Source organism: Eptesicus fuscus, chromosome 1 (genome assembly GCF_027574615.1).
Source record: "Eptesicus fuscus isolate TK198812 chromosome 1, DD_ASM_mEF_20220401, whole genome shotgun sequence".
NCBI lineage: Eukaryota > Metazoa > Chordata > Mammalia > Chiroptera > Vespertilionidae > Eptesicus > Eptesicus fuscus.
Window position 1 is genome coordinate 43,328,848 of NC_072473.1, and position 19,098 is coordinate 43,347,945.

Below are 19,098 nucleotides of genomic sequence, written 5' to 3' on the forward strand. Positions count from 1 at the left end.
AGCCCAGCTGGTGTGGCTCAGTGGTTGAGTGTCAACTCGTGTACCAAAAGGTCACCAGTTTGGTTCCTGGTCAGGGCACATGCCCAGGTAGCTGGCTTGATCCCCAGTGGGGGGGGGGGAGGCATGCAGGAAGCAGCCAGTTGATGTTAGTGTTTCTCTCTCATCGATGTCTCTCTCCCTACCTCGACCTTTCTGTCTCTCTAAAATCAATAAAATCATATCTTAAAAAAAAAGACTTCTCTCCAAAGCAATCCAAGAATAAAAAAGTGATTTAGGTCTAGTCATTTCTTTAATGTGCTTGCTAAACACGTCTTACACACTCAGTTGCCTGTGGCTAACAAGACTGGAAAGCTGGTGATTGGGAGTAGGGTAGGAAAACCATGCTGAGCCAGACACTCTCATGAGGCTTCAACTATTCTTCTCCAGCCTTGAGGTCTCTGAATTCATCCTGCTAGACACTTTATATACAATATATTGTCTCCCTAAACCTTCAGCAACACTATCTGGTAGAGAGTAGCATAGCCATTTTATAACTGACAAAATTGAGGTCAGAGAGATGGAATGATTTGCCTAAGATCACACAGCCAAAAAGGGTAGAGCTGTGATTAATACCTAGATCAGTGGTCGGCAAACCGCGGCTCGCGAGCCACATGCGGCTCTTTGGCCTCTTGAGTGTGGCTTGGCATTAGAACCACTTCTTCAAAATAGACTTTCCCAAGCCAAAAACCGATTTCTGCGCATGGGCCACGAAGTTTCAATCGCACTGTACATGCGCGCCCGCACATGGTATTTTGTGGAAGAGCCACATTCAAGGGGCCAAAGAGCCGCATGTGGCCCGCGAGCCGCGGTTTGCCAACCACTGACCTAGATCATTTGACCTCTAAAGCTTGTGCTCCTTTCTCTGCATACTAAGCTGTGTGAGATGGTAGCAGTTTAGGTTCAGTGGCAAAGGACCTGGTGGTTAGCTCATCAGCTTGGTCCAGTGGTATTTGTGGTAACAAACACAAACTCACTGGATTTCTCTCTCTCTCTCTCTTTCTTTCTCTCTCTCTCTCTCTCTCTCTCTCTCTCTCTCTCTCTCTCTCTGTGTGTTTATTGCTGCTATGTAAAACTTTTACCAGAAAAAGTAAGTAATAAAGCCAGCTGAGATCCAGGGTTTATTTAAAAAACAATAACAATCAAAACAATTGATGTTTAGGAGATTAATGTATTCATGTATGTATTTACAACCTGTTATTCCAAAAAAATACTTAAGGGGTTAGGTCTAGAATATGCTTAACAGAAACAGTCAAGCCACCCATACATGCTACACTCATCAGTGTATTTTGCATGGATTATTGGGCCTCAAAGAGAGGCCCATGATAACCAGAAGGATCCCTAATTAGAAGATAAAATCAATTCCTGACTTAGAACTAGATTGAGGGTATTTTAGGATGCAAAGTTTGAAAGAAATTGTGGTTAGTTCAAAGAGCACTGATTTCAGAGTCAAGCCTTGGTTGTAGTTCTGGGTTTGCTACTAAACTGCCCTTTGACCCTGCGCAAGTAACATCACCACTCTGATAACTAGCCTCACCATATATAATATAAAATTTAGTTAATTATCTTTCCAGTGCTTTTGGACTTAGAGAAGTTCACCTTTATCTATCCCTCCAAACTTTTTCTAATTTCTGGTTTCCCACTAGGACTTTGTCTTCTATGCTCCCCGGCTGCGGATTAATAAACGGATCTTGGCCCTGTGCATGGGGAACCATGAACTATACATGCGCCGTCGCAAGCCAGACACCATTGAGGTGCAGCAGATGAAGGCACAGGCCCGGGAGGAGAAGCACCAGAAGCAGATGGAGCGGTAAGTTATGTGGATATGGAGTGGGACCAGAACCAGGGCAAAGAAACCTATCTAAGTTGCCAAGTCTGCTAAAAGCAGCATAGACATGAAGCCATCCTGGAACTGGGGGAGGGCTGAGAGAGAGAGAGAGAGAGAGAGAGAGAGAGAGAGAGAGAAAACGAGAGTGAGCTCTATTGTACAATGATGACACCCCCTCCAAGAAGCAGGCATCAGAAGCTTAGGATTTCAGAGGCTCATAGGAAGGGGGGTCATTTCATAGTCCTCCATTATCTATGATCCTCATGCCATTGCTCTTCTAGGCAAATTCTGGGTTTTTCCAGGCTATCTGACCAATAAAGTGACGATAGCAGAAGGCTCTATACACATTTAAACCTAGACTATATAGGTGTTTTTTTTTAGTGTAATTTGGTAGAGCCACCATCAGCATCAACTTGGGAACCTGTTAGAAAGGCAGAATCTGAGACTTTATCCCACACCTATTGATTCAAAATCTGCATCTTGAGATCCTAGGTAATCATTTCTCCAATGAAGATATGAAAATGGCCAATAGGCACATGAAAACATCTTTAGCCATTAGGGAATTGTAAATCAAAACCACAGTGAGGTACCACTTCATACTCACTAATATAGATATAATAAAAACAGAAGATAACAGCTGCTGGCAAGGAAGTAGAAAAATTGGAACTCATATACATTGCTGGTGGGAATGTAAAATGGTTCAGCTTCTGTGAAAAAAGAGTTTGGTGATTTTTCAATAAGTTAAACATAGAATTTCCATATAATCCCACAATTCCACTCCTATTCAAAAGAATAAAAAACAGGTTTTCAAACAACTACATGTACCCATGTTCATAGTAGTGTCATTTACACTAGCCATATGGTGAAATCAGCCCAAATGTCTATCAGTGGATGAATGGATAAATTATATGCCCAGAAAATGGAATATAATTCAGCCATAAAAAGGTATGAAGTACTGATTGAAACTATAAATATAGATGAACCTCTAAAACATTATGCTAGGTGAAAGAAACCAGACATAATAGGTCACATTTTTCACAGGGGAGTTTTACCAAACATTCAAGGAAGAACTAAAACTTATCATCCTCTGACTATTCCAAAAAATTCAAGAGGAAGGAACACTTCAAAGCTCATTCTATGAAGCCAGCATCACCCTAATACCAAAACCAGATAAAGACAACACAATGAAAGAGAATTACAGGCCAATATCCCTCATGAACACAGATGCCAAAATCCTCAACAAAATTCTAGCCTGATTCATATCCGCCATTTTTAAGGCCAAAACAGTCTTGGGTTTTTATTCTGTATACAGCAAAAGGTCAAGTTCAGCTCAAAACTATGCGCACTTGTTTTTAAACTGGCCTTTTCCCTTTACATGTGCACAGAAATTCTGGATGCATTTAGGAATTTATAAAAGATTTAAGTCATTAGCTGGAAAAAATTAAAAATGGCGAAGATGAGGCCCCTTAAAGTGGCTTTTTTGGGGAGTGGCGTCCATATTGGATCACCATGTGTCTCCCTTCCCCCACCTTCTTGCTTCTTAGCGGGAAGATTCAGTGATGGTCTGGCTTTTACTGTTTTTATTTTATTTATTTTTTCAATTTTTATTTATTTTTTATATTTTTAATGAAAGAAAATATTTTTTTAAGATAAAGAATTATTGGCAGTTGCTGAGAAGTTCCTTTAATTCTTTTCTACTTGGTTACAAGTAGTTTACACGTGGAGGCAGAGGAGGTGCAGATGGTATTCTTAGAGACTTGCACCCTTCCACTGTACCCCACATAGACATTCTTAAACTCTCCTGTGCTGAATCAAGGCCATCACCAATTAAAATAGGAATTTTCTCTGGACATTTGCTGAGTATTGGTCACACAACTGCTTTCTGACCTTTTCCCACATTTCATCAACAAACCTTAAGAAAGAAATCAAGAATCTGACTACGCCTAACAGAGAATCTTTGAGATCTCAGCATAGTTAAAGCATTTTTGAGAATTAACCATGTTTAACACCCAGCTAATTCAATTTAATTCACAAACAATACACTCCCCTTATCTTACAATTCCTTAAATCTGTGGCGCTCGCAATTCTGGGAGTGATCCCTAGCCTCTTACCTCTTGTTGCCTTTTTCATACCCCACATTGGGCGCCAAAATGTGGGGGCCTGAATGTGGCGGGGGCCAAACATGGCAGGGATCTCCCTTTTCCGCGTCCCACGTGGAAAGAGAGATGAACGAACCAGTTCTAAATGGAGACAGCCAGGGATTGAGAAATATTAGAAATAAAGAGAACAAGACACAGAAATAGATTCATAAAGCTGGGAGCTGGGTGGGACACCATCTTTCCTGTCTGATGGAGAGGCTGTAACGATGACAACTCGAGCCACGCAGTGCGTTTACTTTATAGGCCTAGATTTACATATCTAGTCCCGCCCCTGCCAACACCTGGGCTGCTATGAAGTCAGAACTGATTAACATGTCCAGCCTCATTGGGGAAGCATGTTCCCAGGGCGTGACTTGGCCTACACCCTGAGTTCAGCTGACGATAATTAAGGAAAATGCCCATGTGTCTTCTCAGGCGGCCCTCTACAACCTAGGAATAAACTTAACTAAGGAGGTAAAACACCTATATGTGGAAAACTACAGGACACTGAAAAAAGAGATAGAGGAAGACATAAACAGATGGAAGAACATACCATGTTCATGGATTGGTAGAATCAACATCATCAAAATGTCCATACTACCCAAAGCAAACTATAGATTCAATGCACTCCCCATTAAAATACCAACGGCATATTTCACAGACATAGAATGAACTTTCCAAAAATTGATCTGGAATTAAAAAAAGACCCTGAATAGCTGCAGCAATCCTGAGAAAGAAGAACAAAGTAGGTAGGATCTCAATACCAAATATCAAGCTGTATTACAAAGCCACTGTTCTCAAAACAGCCTGGTACTGGCACAAGAACAGACATATAGACCAATGGAATAGAATAGAGAACCCAGAAATTGACCCAAAGCACTATGCTTTATTAATATTTGACATAGGAGGCAAGAAAATACAATGGAGTCAAGACAGTCTCTTTAATAAATGGCATTGGGAAAATTGGACAGATACATACAAAAAAAATGGAACTAGGCCACCAACTTACACATACAGAAAAAAATAGACTCAAAATGGATAAAGGACTTAAACATATGATGGGAAACCATAAAAATATTAGAGATATCCACAGGCAGCAAAATCTCAGACATCTGTTGAAGCAGTTTCTTCACCGATACAGCTCCTAGGGCAATGGAAACTAAAGAGAAAATAAACAAATGGGAATACATAAAAATAAAAAGCTTTTGTACAGCAAAATAAACCATTTACAAAACAACAAGAAAGCCCACTGCATGGGAGAACATATTTGCCAATGTTATCTCCGATAAGAGTTTAATTTCCAACATTTATAGGGAACTCATACAACTTAACAAAAGGAAGATAAACAACCCAACCAAACAATGGACAACGGACCTAACTGGATACTTTTCTAAAGAATACAGAAGGAAGGCCAAGAGACATATGAAAATATGCTGAAAGTCACTAATCATCAGAGAGATGCAAATCAAAACGACAATGTGGTACCATCTCACACCTGTCAGAATGGCTATTGTCAACAAATGACAAGTGCTGGCAAGTATGCAGAGAAAAAGGAACTCTCGTGCACTGCTGGTGGGAATGCAGACTGGTGTAGCCACTGTGGAGAACAGTATGGAGTTTCCTCAAAAAACTAAAAATTGAACTACCATTTGACCCAGTGATTCCACTTCTAGGAATATATCCCAAGAAACTAGAAACACCAATTAGAAATGATATATGCACCCCTATGTTCATAGCAGCACAATTCACCATAGCTAAGATTTGGAAACAGCCTAAGTGCCCATCAGTAGATGAGTGGATTAAAAATCTGTGGTACATCTACACAATGGAATACTAAGCTGCGGTAAAAAAGAAGGAGTTCTTACCATTTGCAACAGCATGGATGGAACTGGAGAACATTGTGCTAAGTGGCATAAGCCAGTCAGAGAAAGATAAATATCACATTATCTTACTCATTTATAGAATGTAATGAACAACATAAACTGATGAACAAAAACAGATCCAGAAACAGAAACATCGATCGGACTGTCAAACCTCAGAGGGAAGGTAGGGGAGGGTGGACTAAGGGGGAGAGATCAACCAAAGGACTTGTATGCATTCATATAATCCCAACCAATGGACACAGACAACAGGGGGGTGAGGGCATGAGTGGGGAGGATAGGGGGATAATGGGGGGATAAGGACATATATGTAATAGCTTAGTCAATAAAGAAATTTTAAAAAGTCACATTTTGTATGATTCAATTCATATGAAATATCCAAAATAATTAAATCTACAGACACAGAATGTAGGTGGTGTTCATGGTCTGGGGGAGGGGAAATGGGGAAAAACTACTTAATGGGTGTGGGTTTTTACTTTGGAGTGATGAAAATATTTTGGATCTAGATAGAGGTAGTAATTATACACCATTATAAAAGTACTAAATGACACTGAATTGTTTGCTTTAAAATGGTTCATTTTATTTTGTGTTACTATCACCTTATTAAGTTATTTAAAAATTAAGATCATAGGTGATTCCTATACATTTCATAAAGAAAGAGCTTGGAACTTCAGGAGGCTTCTAATCCAGTAGGCTGGAAAATGACACCACATATGAGAAGTTAAACACCAAGGTTAACATTTATTCTTTAAAAAATTGCTGATGCCCTAGCCAGTGTGGCTCAGTGTATAGAGCCTTGGCCTGTAGACTGAAGGGTTCCAAGTTTGATTCCCGTCAAAGCCACATCCACAGGTTGTGGGCTTGATCCCTAGTAGGGGGCATGCAGGAGGCAGCTGATCAATGATTCTCTCTCATCATTGATGTTTCTATCTCACTCTCCCTCTCCTTTCCTCTCTGAAATCAATCAATATATATATATATATATATATATATATATATATATATATATATATATATATATATATATATATATATATATTGCTGAGATTGGACACTGTTTACAGAGCTGGATCTGGCAGAAATCTTTCCTCAAGGACATCACAGTCTAGTTGGAGAAAGAGGAAAAATAGTATACATCTAACTGTTCAAAGTATAAATGCTGTGTCATTCGTTCACTTGATAAATATTTACTGAGCAGTGGGAAAAAGTAGACAAAAATCCCTGCTTTCATGAATTTGTCATTCTAGTAGGAAGAAACAGAATAAAAAAATTATGCAGTATGTGGACTAGCAATATTGACTTTGAATAGACAGCTAGATATTTCTCCAGCAAAATGACTTTATTTGGGAAATACCAAGAATTGTAATTTAAGACATGGAGTTTAATGGTGAAGTATATGCAAGTCCAGAGAAACAAAGAGGAGGAACACTTTTTTTTTGGATAGGCTGTTCTAAACAAAGAGTCCATTAGAGGAAACTGAAAGTTAGAAGAAGAATGACTTTTCATTGGCTGAGTTATGGCAGTCTCCCATTGGCTGAGCAGTTACTGGGCCAGGAGGAATCTTTTATTCTTCCCTCTGAGGTAGTAAAGTAGTATCACTTCCTGTATGAGATGCAAGGTATGTCTCTTCCTATTGGGGTCAATAGTATACATTGAGTGACAAGTATTTGAGAGTTCTCTCTAGCCTCCTTACTCCATTTTAAATGAGGTTTCTGTTTATTAATTTTCATAGTAAGAAGTGCTGTGGATAAAAATAATAGGGAGGAGGGATGGGAGAAAGGATAATCCAAGTATTCTGAGGGCTCAGAGAAAGAAAAGACATCTAGCCAAAGGAGAAAAAAGATGTCGTGGAACAGGGCTGGCGCAAGAAAAGAAAATATTTATTCTAGATTTGCAACAAATTCTGGTGGAAAGGAATCTAGAGTTGGGCTTCAGAGAACTGGCAGGGTCAGACCTGAGGACTGATGCCCTAGCCACAGAATTCAGCACACTTGAAGCACAGTAGCCCAGAACAGAACAAAACCTTATCTCCTTATAATTCCATGAGGTTGCCAAGGCAGAACTTAATAGGCCATTTTACATATAGGAGTACTGAAAACAAGTGCAAAGAAGTGACATGGCTAAGGTTAACCACTGGTTACCAACTAGTTAGTGGCAGAACTGAAAGTCCAGGTTGGATCTCCTGAGCCTTGGACAAACTGATTGGGCTTTGAGTGCACTGGCCCATGTGGAGCTATGGTGTAAAGATAAGGATGTGGAGATAAGGAAGAGTCATCCAAACTCAGTGTGTTAAATGGGAGGGGACTTAGGGTCCATGGCCTGGGAATTTGGGGGATCCCAATGCATCCATGTGGCCTCGCTATCCTGTTTAATCCCTTCTTTCTCCTTTCCTAGTGCTCTGCTGGAAAATGAGAAGAAGAAGCGTGAGATGGCAGAAAAGGAGAAGGAGAAAATTGAACGAGAGAAGGAGGAACTGATGGAGAAGCTGAAGCAGATTGAGGAACAGACTAAGAAGGCTCAGCAAGGTGAGACTTGGTGTCACCTTGGAGAGTGGGTTTTTCCAAAGCCTAACTCTATGAGCTGGAGACCCTTCTGCCTGAGCTGCAGACTCAGGCCACATAATCCATATATGGCTACAGAATAGATAAAGTATGGGATAGGAAAAGAGTGTCCAGAGCTTTTCTCCAGCTGTGCCCTAGTATGAAACATTTCTAAGAAAGAAGATAAGTGTCTCTTATCTCTGCACTCTTCACCTCCTTTCCCCCATTTTCTCTTCCAAGAACTGGAAGAACAGACCCGTAGGGCTCTGGAACTTGAACAGGAGCGGAAACGTGCCCAGAGTGAGGCTGAAAAACTGGCCAAAGAGCGTCAAGAAGCTGAAGAGGCCAAGCTGACTCTGCTGCAGGCTTCTCGGGACCAGAAGAAGACCCAGGAACAACTGGTAAAACTACAAAATGGGCTGGGATTGAAGGACCTGAGTTTTCTTCCCTCTCTGACTACCGGCTCTTTCCAGCAGGGCCTCAAGCAAATAGTTCATTCAGAAGCAAGCTGAGAAGTTACTGGTATGGACCAGAAACCTTTGCAAGCAGTCTTCCCTAATTAACCCTTACTTTTATTCTATTTTCTTAGCCTTTGGGGATCTGAGCTGATGAATTGACAAAGGAAAGAGAGGAAGAAGTGAAGGGATTCCCACTTGACTACCTAATGTGTGTTACAACTTTCCCTTTTTCCTTATTTTCTTATTCCTCTTCCAAAAATCCCTATGGCATTAACCCATATTGGAATATATGTCCAGATAAGGAAATTAGGGCTCAGAGAGGTTTAAGAGACTTCCCAAAGGTCTCACAATTGTGATTAACAATGAGAACCCTTTATGGCCTCTCTGAAGGGTTTGCTCCCTAAAATCATATGTAATACTATGTGCCTATACATTTTTTTCAGGAGGAGAAGGTGAGAATCAATACTTTACTAATAGTTTTCAGGGTTCTGTGACTCAGAAGTTAACAATCTGTGACCCAAATTCCTTGATATATGTTGTCCACGCTGCTATTTGCAGTGGGAATGCAGGAAACTAAGACCTACTTCTCAGGGGGAAGCTTTCTCTAGATTTGCTCAAGGTATGAGGGTATGTATAAGCTTTTACCCCTTGTTCAGATCAACTTGTGATACTTGAGTGTCTTTCCTATACTTGACCTGGGAAGAGTCTTAGTGGAGCCCTAAGCATTCTAGGATAACAAGAAAGGGTCTGCCACTTCAGGCAGTGACACAATGATCTCTAATGCACTGTGGGCAATACTGAGAGGGGGAGGGCTGAGGGATGAGAAGGTATGGAGAGCTGGAAAGGTGAGGAAGAGACAGATGATATGCTATTTGTTTTCAGGGGGTCTATATTCTAGGTTGGGAACTCTGATTTATAATGAAATGGTTTGAAGTTATTAGGGTGCTATAGTAGATTGAGAATAGGAGTGGTCTGGGATTCCTGGAGAAGGAGTGGTAAAAAGAGCCTCCAGGACAGCAAGCAAGTCCAGGTGGAGCAGCAGGTTCCCCATTGATTCCCCAGGAGAACTGGGGTAAAAGGGACCTGGGTCCTGAGACACCAGAAAGCCAAGCTCTCATAAGCTTCCAATTTATCCATAGGCCTTGGAAATGGCAGAGTTGACAGCTCGGATCTCCCAGCTGGAGATGGCCCGACAGAAGAAAGAGAGTGAGGCTGTAGAATGGCAGCAGAAGGTAAGACAGAGTGCCCAGAGCAAAGCATTGTGGGAAGGGGTAACACATGCATAGATTCCAGTTCCATAGATTCCTTAGGTTTGGGTTCCTTCCCATTTCAAGCCTTCCTTGACAGCAGGCATTATGGGAGAAGGAGCTCAAGGCTTTCTCAAATAACTTCCCAGAATTCTTCAATACTCTAGAGCCGTGGTCGACAAACTGAGGCTCACAAGCCACATGCGGCTCTTTGGCCCCTTGAGTGTGGCTCTTTCACAAAATACCACGGCCTGGGCGAGTCTATTTTGAAGAAGTGGCGTTAGAAGAAGTTTCAGTTTAAAAAATTTGGCTCTCAAAAGAAATTTCAATCGTTGTACTGTTGATATTTGGCTCTGTTGACTAATGAGATTGCTGACCACTGCTCTAGGGAAATTGGTACAATAGCTCCTGCTATATAGTTGAGGAAACTAAGGATCAAGCAGACAAAATGACTTGGTCTAGCTGATGCCTGCCTTCTGCTAGGCCATTCTAGGCATGCATAGGATGCTGTGAGTTAGCTTGTTCTGATTGCTTGTCCGTCTCTCCCTCCGTTATTGTACAGGCTCAGATGGTACAAGAAGACTTGGAGAAGACCCGCGCTGAGCTGAAGACTGCCATGAGTACTCCTCATGTGGCAGAGCCTGCCGAAAATGATCAGGATGAGCAGGATGAGAATGGGGCAGAGGCCAGTGCTGACCTGCGAGCTGACGCCATGGCCAAGGACCGCAGTGAGGAGGAACGTACCACTGAAGCAGAGAAGAATGAGCGTGTGCAGAAGCACCTGAAGGTAAAGAGTCAAGGAGACTACGTGCATTGATTTAGAAGCCCATGGTCTTCCCTAGATTTTCATGGCAGGGAGGGGTGGGGTAGGTGGAGCAGCCTGTCTCAAGGCTGTATGGGAGCCTGAGCCTTTCTCAAGTAAGAGCTTCAGTGAGAGGTACCTCTTATTTGTTTGCTTGTTTGTTTATAATCCTCACCTGTGGAGTGAGGATATTTTTTCCATTGATTTCTAGAGAGAATGGAAGGGAAGGGGGTGGGGAGTGTATTGGCCAGTTGCTTAGTGGTTAGAGCAGGTTCGATTCCCAGTCAAGGGCATGTACCTGGGTTGCTGATTTAATCCCTATCCCTGGTCAGGTGTGGGAGGCAATCAATTGATGTGATTCTGTTACATTGATGTTTCTTTCTCTATATCCCTTTCCACTCTCTCTCTCTAAAAAAAAAAAATCAATGGAAAAAAAATGTCCTCTGGTGAGGATTAAAAATAAAAAAGAAAGGAGGGGGGAGAGGGAGAGAAACATCAATTGGTTGTCTTCCACATGCACCCTGACTTGGGTTGGGGATTGAACCTGCAACCTAGGTACATACACTTGACGAGGAATTAAACCCATGACCTTCCAGTGCACAGGCCGAAGCTCTAACCACTTAGCAATGCCAGCCAGGTCCACCTCTTTATTTATTAATCAGAACCTGAGCTGCCTCTTGTTTTTTCTAATCCTCCACCTATACTCTGTTTACCTCTTATATTTAAGAAGTACTTAACTGACACAATTTCTACCTGAATCTTTGGTACATTGTTCTACTCTCGGGGGATATTTGTCATTAATTGCAATTGGTCCCCTAAGTTTGTGTGTGTTTTTTCCTTTTTATTCTTGCACCACTGCAATCCTAACAGGGCTAGAAAAGTCTCTCAAAAACCTGTCTGTGTGTGTGTGTGTGTGTGTGTGTGTGTGTGCGTGTGTGTGTGTGTGTGTGTGTGTAAAAAGCGGGGACAAGGAGGGAAGACAGGAGACAGGAGAGAGGGGGAGGGAGATAGAGGAAGGGAGGAATGGGGAGAGAGGAGAGGGAAGAGGGAAAAACTAGTTAAATAAAGGGAGGTAAAATTAGAGGGAGCCATTAACCTCTCATTCCCATGCATCCTCATAGGCCCTCACTTCAGAGCTGGCCAATGCCCTCGATGAGTCCAAGAAGACAGCCAATGACATGATCCATGCTGAGAACATGCGACTGGGCCGAGACAAATACAAGACCCTGCGCCAGATCCGGCAGGGCAACACCAAGCAGCGCATAGATGAGTTTGAGTCCATGTAATGGGCACCTAGCCTCTAGGGACCCCTCCTCCCTTCTTCCTTGCCCCCAGACTCTTATACTCTCGCCTAACTCACACTGTGCTGGAGCCACTAACTAGAGCAGTCCTGGAGTCATGCTAAGTGTTCACTGTAGCCATGGAATGAAACCTAGCCCCTCAGCCCTCACTTATTTCCCTGGGCAGAGAAATAGCTCACCTTGGTGCCAATGGGACCCTCTTTTCCCTCTCTGTCCCATTCAATCTATCTTGCTAAAACAGACCACTTCTACAGCTCAGAGGCACTTCCCACTTGATTTGGGAAACTTCCCTACATTTACTGTTGTTCTCTAGATGTCAATTGTTGAGTAGGTTGAAAACTAGTAGTAGCTCCCACCATTCCCTTCCTCTTCAGGGTCCTGTTATTTGATGAATTGTAGCATCACGGGGTTTTGGGAAGGAGGCAGGGCCCTGGCTATATGCTCTAGGATGTCAACTGTCCATTCCTTCTAGAGTTATTTAGGCTTTATAATGATTGGAGGCTATAAAGAAGTTCAGTTATTCTTTCTACCTCCCAGATCAGGCCTGTTACAGACTCAGTCCCAATAAGCCTTGTCCTTGACTTCAGGGACTCAGTTTTTCCCTAGGTTGAGATGGGGAAGACAATGCCTTCAGGGGACTTTACTAACATCTTAGAAGGCTATTTGCCATTCAGTCCAGGCAAGGCTGGGTAGAAGATCCTTTCCCCAAGGTCATATGGGAGCCTAGGCTTGTTTCAAGTTATCTCCATGGGCCCAAGTATCCCTTATTATTCTGGGTTCCTCCTCCCTTCTTGGGATTTGCTCCTCCTCATTCAAATCCCCTCCTGTTAGAACAGTAGGGTAGTTACCCAAAAACTCACCCAGTCCTATCTAGGACTTGCCAGAGGGAGGAAATATTCATACCTGGCTTCCATATTTTCCCTGCCATGGGTCCCAGGCCACTTCTCTTATCAGGGCTACTTAGGCCACAGCTTCTGCTTCAGGACCATCCAGACCTTGGTATGGTGAGCCCTGGATGTTGATGCCAATTGGCTCAATTGGTGAGTGGATAGAAGAAGCTGAGTGTGGTAAGAGAAGTCCATGGCCTGGACCCCAGTTTACTTGACTCCATCATGTGCCTAATAGCCCCTTCCTGTCACCTACCTCCAAGCTGGTGACTGGGACTTGCCTATGTTTAACAAACTTCTAACCCAGATCTTGCTACCAGCTGTGCTGTCCCTTAGAGCTGTAAACCAGAGAACTATTGGGGGCTCTGGCCTGGTCCCTTCCACAGTCCTACCCTTGACTCTCAACCAGGAGTAGCCTCTTCCTTCTCCCTTTTGCATGAGTGTCCTTTTTTTATTCTACCAGTATTATACATTCTAGTGGCATCTAACTCAATATTAATTTCTGCATGTCTTGCTAATGAATCCTTTGAAGGTCAGAGCAGAGTCATTTTGGCCAAATTCCCTTACCACTCCCACACCTGGGAAGCATATACTATATTATAAAAGAATATTTTTCCAGAAACAGTAATGTAAGGGGCTTTCAGTATTAGTGATATCACCTGTTACTGTAGGTCATACAATCCTTCTTAAAGTACTTGGCATTTGGTATTATTGCTCCTTTTTTTCCTTCTCCCCAGAGTTTGGTCCACAAGGGGCATACTGTCCCTGCATACAGTGTCCCTAGCCCAGAGCCCATGGCTTTGATCCCTCCCCACTTTCCCTTACCTCCGCCTGACCTTGGGGAGTTTTATGTGCATTGCTGTGAATTATGGTGACACTTTCTTGGTAATATGCCGTAGATTGGCTAAATTTAAACCTGGAATTGTGGGGCAATCTAGCTGCCTTAAGATCAGTAACCCACCCCCAGAGAGGCTGGGGAGAAAAGTTAGATTTTGTATTCAGGTTCTTGGGTATGTATTTTTGAGGTTTTTAAAATTTGTTTGTTTGGTTTTTTTGTGTGTGTGTGTTTTTTTTTTTTTTTGGAGGGGTTTATGCTCAACCCATGTTCTATTTCATTGCCAATAAAATTTAGGAAGACTTCACTGTGACTTGATGTTTCATTCTAGCATGAGTGGGTGACTATAAGACACTTCACTGTAATTTTTACTCTGTAGAACACAATCCCTGGTCTCATTTCATTCTCACTTCAGTCCTACGGGGAATGGATATGACTATCCTCATTTTACAGAGTAACGAATGGCCGTGAAGAAGTGGAATTACTGCCCAAGGGCACAGGACTGTCTGGCTTAATAGCCTATGTCCTTTTCACAGCTTCAGGCCAACTTTTCCTGTGTAGGTGGACCCTGCACATGGTCAATGTACTGTTCCTTGGGCTCACTTAGTATTGAGGCTTTTGGGCTGTTTTGAGGGGTGGTTTGTATCACTGAACTACTATTCCTGTGGCCAAGCCCTGTCCTGCCTCCTTGTCAGCAAGGCCTCTAGGCTTGCCGACCTTCTACTACATTTATTGAAGTGCGAATGAAGGTCAGATAAATTACCTTGAGCAAAAGGTGGTGTAATGTGGGGTATAAAGTGAGGGTGGGTTGTTATGTATGTACAAATGTTGCTAGGCAGTGTTTATGGTTTATAAAACACGTCAACTTTGTTGCCTATCTATGGTTATCCTGATTTTGAAGGTGAGGAAATTAAGACTCAGATAAGCCTTCCAGGTCATTTTGAACCTGGCACACTCTCTCACCAGCCATTTTTGATAGGCCAGTACTTACAAGGAAAAGTGAATTACATATTCTTTAAGTCTAAATTCTTGCAATAACCTTTTGAGGCAGAGGATCCAAACTTGACTGCACATTAGAATCTTAAAGATTCTGAAGCCCAGATCATGTCCTCAGATCAAATTATAATCATGCTTCAGTATAGTATTTGATGGTTACAAGGTACAGAAAAACTTGGGACCCACTGCTCTGAACATAAGAATATTTTATCCCATTTTACAGATGTAGAAATTGAGGCCCAATAAGATGAATTAACTTGTCCAAGGTTACAGAGATTAGAAATAGTAGAGTAAGGAGATCAACACGGGAAGTCTAGTTCATGAACCTGTGCTCTTAACCACTATGCTATATTTTCTCCCTACCGTTCCCAACAGAGGATGGGCATGCACTGGGAATAGGATATACTTCAATTTTAAGGTAGCAAATTGAATTCTAGGGCTCTAGAACATAAGTATAGGAGAGGGGATTAAGAATTTTTACTATGATTGTCCCAACTTTTGTTGTATTGTGTAATGAAGAAGCTTTAAGTCCCCTCCAACTTTAACCAGAGGATGTCTTTTGTATGCTTTGTATGTGGGGCTATATAGCTGTAATTAATTATATTTTTAAAGAGGAAGACAGAGGGACTTTCTGCTTCCAGGAAGATGAATGTGATAAGCAGGATAATGGCTCCACAAAGGTATCCATGTTCTAATTAATGAAACTTGTGAATACATTACTTTATGTGACAAAAGGGACTTGGGGATGTGATTACGGATTTTAAGATAGGGAGATGATGCTGGATTATCCAAGTGGGCCCATTGCAATCACAGGAGTCTTTAAATGATGAGAGAGGGTCAGAATCAGGTTTGAAGATGCTATGCTGCTAGCTTTGAAGATGAAGGACAAGGACATAAACCAAGAATGCAAGTAGCCTTTATAAACTGGGAAAAGCAAGGAAATAGATTCTCCCCTAGAATCTCCAGAAGGAACACAGTAGTGCCAAAATCTTTGTTTAAGCTAAATTTAAGCCTAATTTGGACTTCTATCTGACCTCTAGGTAATAAATAAATTTGTGTTCTTTTAAGCTACTATAACATTGTTATCCACTTCTCAAAATTCTCCATTTTTGAAATGACAGTGTTATAAAGATGGAGAATAGGACAGGTTGCGTGTGGTTAAGGAAAGGGGGTGAAGTGTGAAAAGTAGGTGTGGCTATAAGAATAATATGAGGGATCCTTGTGGTGATATTCTTATCTTGACTGTATCAATGTCAATCTTGGTTGTGATATTGGAGTATAGTTTGCAAGATGTTACCATTGGGGGAAACTGAGTAAAGGGTACATGAGATCTATTATTTATTATGAATTCATGTGAATCTATAATGATCTAAAAATAAAATATATTTAATTAAAAAGGGGGAGGTGCTCCTGGATATATATCCACAAGCAATGAGTGCTTCTGTGCACCAAAGGAAATAGCAGTACTATTTGCAGTAGTTCTAATCTGGGAACAAAAAAATACCTATCAACTTTGGCTCAGTGGATGGAGCGTCGGCCTGTGGACTGAAGGGTCCCAGGTTCGATTCCGGTCAATGTACTTGGTTGCGGGCGCATCCCCAGTATATGTTTCTCTCTCATCGATGTTTCTGGCTCTCTGTCCCTCTCCCTTCCTCTCTGTGAAAAATCAATAAAATATATTTAAAAAAAAAAAAAAATACCTATCAACTAGAGAATGGACCAAACTACAGTATATTCATGTAATGAAAGTAAATGAACTACTGATGCATACAATGATATGGGTGAATCTCAAACACATTAGATTGTACAAAAAAAGAGCAGACACAAAAGAGAACATTTATAATTATAGTTATATGGAATTCTAGAGCAGACATGGTTGTCTGGAGCTGGGGTGGGAGGAATGGACCGGAAATGGGTACAGGACAACCTTCTGGGGTCTTGAAAATAGCCTTGGTTTGTGTGGGGGTTACAGGATATAAACTTGTAAAAAACACCCCATTGTATGTAAATTACAACTCAATAAGGAAAGAAAACACAGGTGGCTCCCTCACTGCAAAAGTTTGAAAATATCTTGAACAATGGTTTTCAAATTTTAGTGTGTATCAGAATTACTGATGAAAACTTCTGGGGTTTTTTTAGCCTTTAAAGTAACATTTATTTTTTTCAAAGTTAACATGTGCATATATAGGAAACTGAAAAACACAAGCAAAAACAAAGCCATCCATAATCACAAGCTGTTTACAGTTTGACGGGTCCTTCTAAGTCCTGTGTATCTACACAGCTAAGCTTCCATTTTTATGTAATTGAGATGGTACAATTATGTATCATGCTTTCTCACACATCATGAATATTTACCATTTCAAAGTCCCAAAGCTATGAGTATTTTGATAACCAAGAATACCCTACACCAACTCAATCTGGAAGAAAATGTAATTCTGCCTTACTTGGTGAAAATAATTTCATAAAGGACAAAAATAGCAACAGACCTCTAGATAAAAGATATTCACAAAGTTACAATTAAAATATTGCGTTCCCTTAATGTTTCATTAAAAATGAGACCCAAAGCAAAAGTACACAAAGTATAATGCTTCTATAAGAAAATTATGATTTATAATTTAAAATATTAGCAAGGAAGAAAGTTTTGACTGAAGTACTTAACAACATATTCCTATAGCACAGCCTAAAGAGATGCATGCACATCAGTGGTTATCATCACAATGTGCATATGAACACATCCACACACACCCCTCACATGAACAAGTCCTGATGTCCATTTCTGAGATAGTTCAATAACTCCATGTCCAAGATGCCTCTTTTCTAACAATTATAACAAAAATATATTTACAAATTGGTTAATTCACTAGCTCTACTTTTTTAAAAAATATATTTTATTGCTTTTTTACAGAGAGGAAGAGAGAGGAATCGAGAGTCAGAAACATCGATGAGAGAGAAACATCGATCAGCTGCCTCCTGCACACCCCCCACTGGGGATGTGCCCGCAACCAAGGTACATGCCCTTGACAGGAATTGAACCTGGGACCCTTCAGTCCGCAGGCTGACGCTCTATCCATTGAGCCAAACCGTTTTCGGCTAGCTCTACTTTTTATCAGACATTGTCACGTCAGGACATCTAAAAAGCTCCAAAGTTGCAAAAATAAAGAGAAGAACCTTGTCCACAATAAACACAGGTACTTTACAAAAATATATATAGACCTACTAGAGGCCCGGTGCACGAAATTTGTGCACTGGGGAGGGTGTCCCTCAGCCCAGCTTGCACCCTCTCTAATATGGGACCCCTCGGGGGATGTCCACAGGAATCAGGCCTAATTCTGCAGTTGGACATCCCTCTCACAATCCGGGACCGCTGGGTCCTAACCGCTCACCTACCTGCCTGATTGCCCCCTAACTGCTTCCTTGCTGGCCTGATTGCCCCCTAACTGCTCCTCTTCGGGCCTGATTGCCCCCAAATACCCTCCCCTGCTGGCCTGATCACCCCCAAGGCTTTTATTAGTATAGATATGACCCTGCACAGAAAATTTTACTAACCCTGCTTTACAATAAGGGCTTGACGATTGAATCATTAGGACCAAACACCAAGATTTCCTTTCTTTGAATGGTGGAGGGAATACTTATCTTGTCTTTAAGTTGTCCGGAAATTAAAATGAGATAATGACTTAGAAAAGTATAAAAGCACCATATAAAGACAACTGTCTTTTTAATGAAGTGGCAAAATGAAAAACACTTTTTATTCTCCCCTTCCTTCCTTTACAGCTTTTATTTAAACTTTGAAATTTATAAAAATTTCACTCCAATTTTCATTTCTTTACATTCAACATTATTTTGTATTGGTTTCAGGTTTTATATTAGTTACAGAATAGTGGTTAGACAATCATATACTTTACAAAGTGTTCCCCGATATTTCTAGTACCCACCTGGCATCGTACCATCATTACAACACTATTGACTATATTCCCTATTTAAGTGACAATGGGTTTACAGGTTCCTTTCAGTCTTTCTTTTGTGTTTCTTGTCCTTCCTTTTCTTTCTCACTTCTTCCCTCATTTTCTTTATATAGTATCTCAATTGGCCATCAAAGCTCAGTGAAGGCACTGGGACACGCTTCATATATTTTACAGACCAGAAAACTGAG

General features: G+C 41.3%; 1 protein-coding gene across 1 annotated transcript in view; it reads left to right on the forward strand.

Annotated features, from left to right (window-relative positions):
- The window catches only part of MSN (moesin), an 88,472-nt gene extending 74,213 nt beyond the window's left edge, over positions 1–14,259 (forward strand). Inside the window, exons 8-13 of the mRNA XM_008159488.3 lie at positions 1,683–1,846; positions 8,277–8,407; positions 8,663–8,823; positions 10,020–10,112; positions 10,690–10,914; positions 12,051–14,259. Of these exons, the coding sequence (XP_008157710.1) occupies positions 1,683–1,846; positions 8,277–8,407; positions 8,663–8,823; positions 10,020–10,112; positions 10,690–10,914; positions 12,051–12,215 (939 nt within the window). The 3' untranslated portion in view covers positions 12,216–14,259. The remainder of the gene's footprint in view (positions 1–1,682; positions 1,847–8,276; positions 8,408–8,662; positions 8,824–10,019; positions 10,113–10,689; positions 10,915–12,050) is intronic.
- The last annotated feature ends 4,839 nt before the right edge of the window (positions 14,260–19,098 follow it).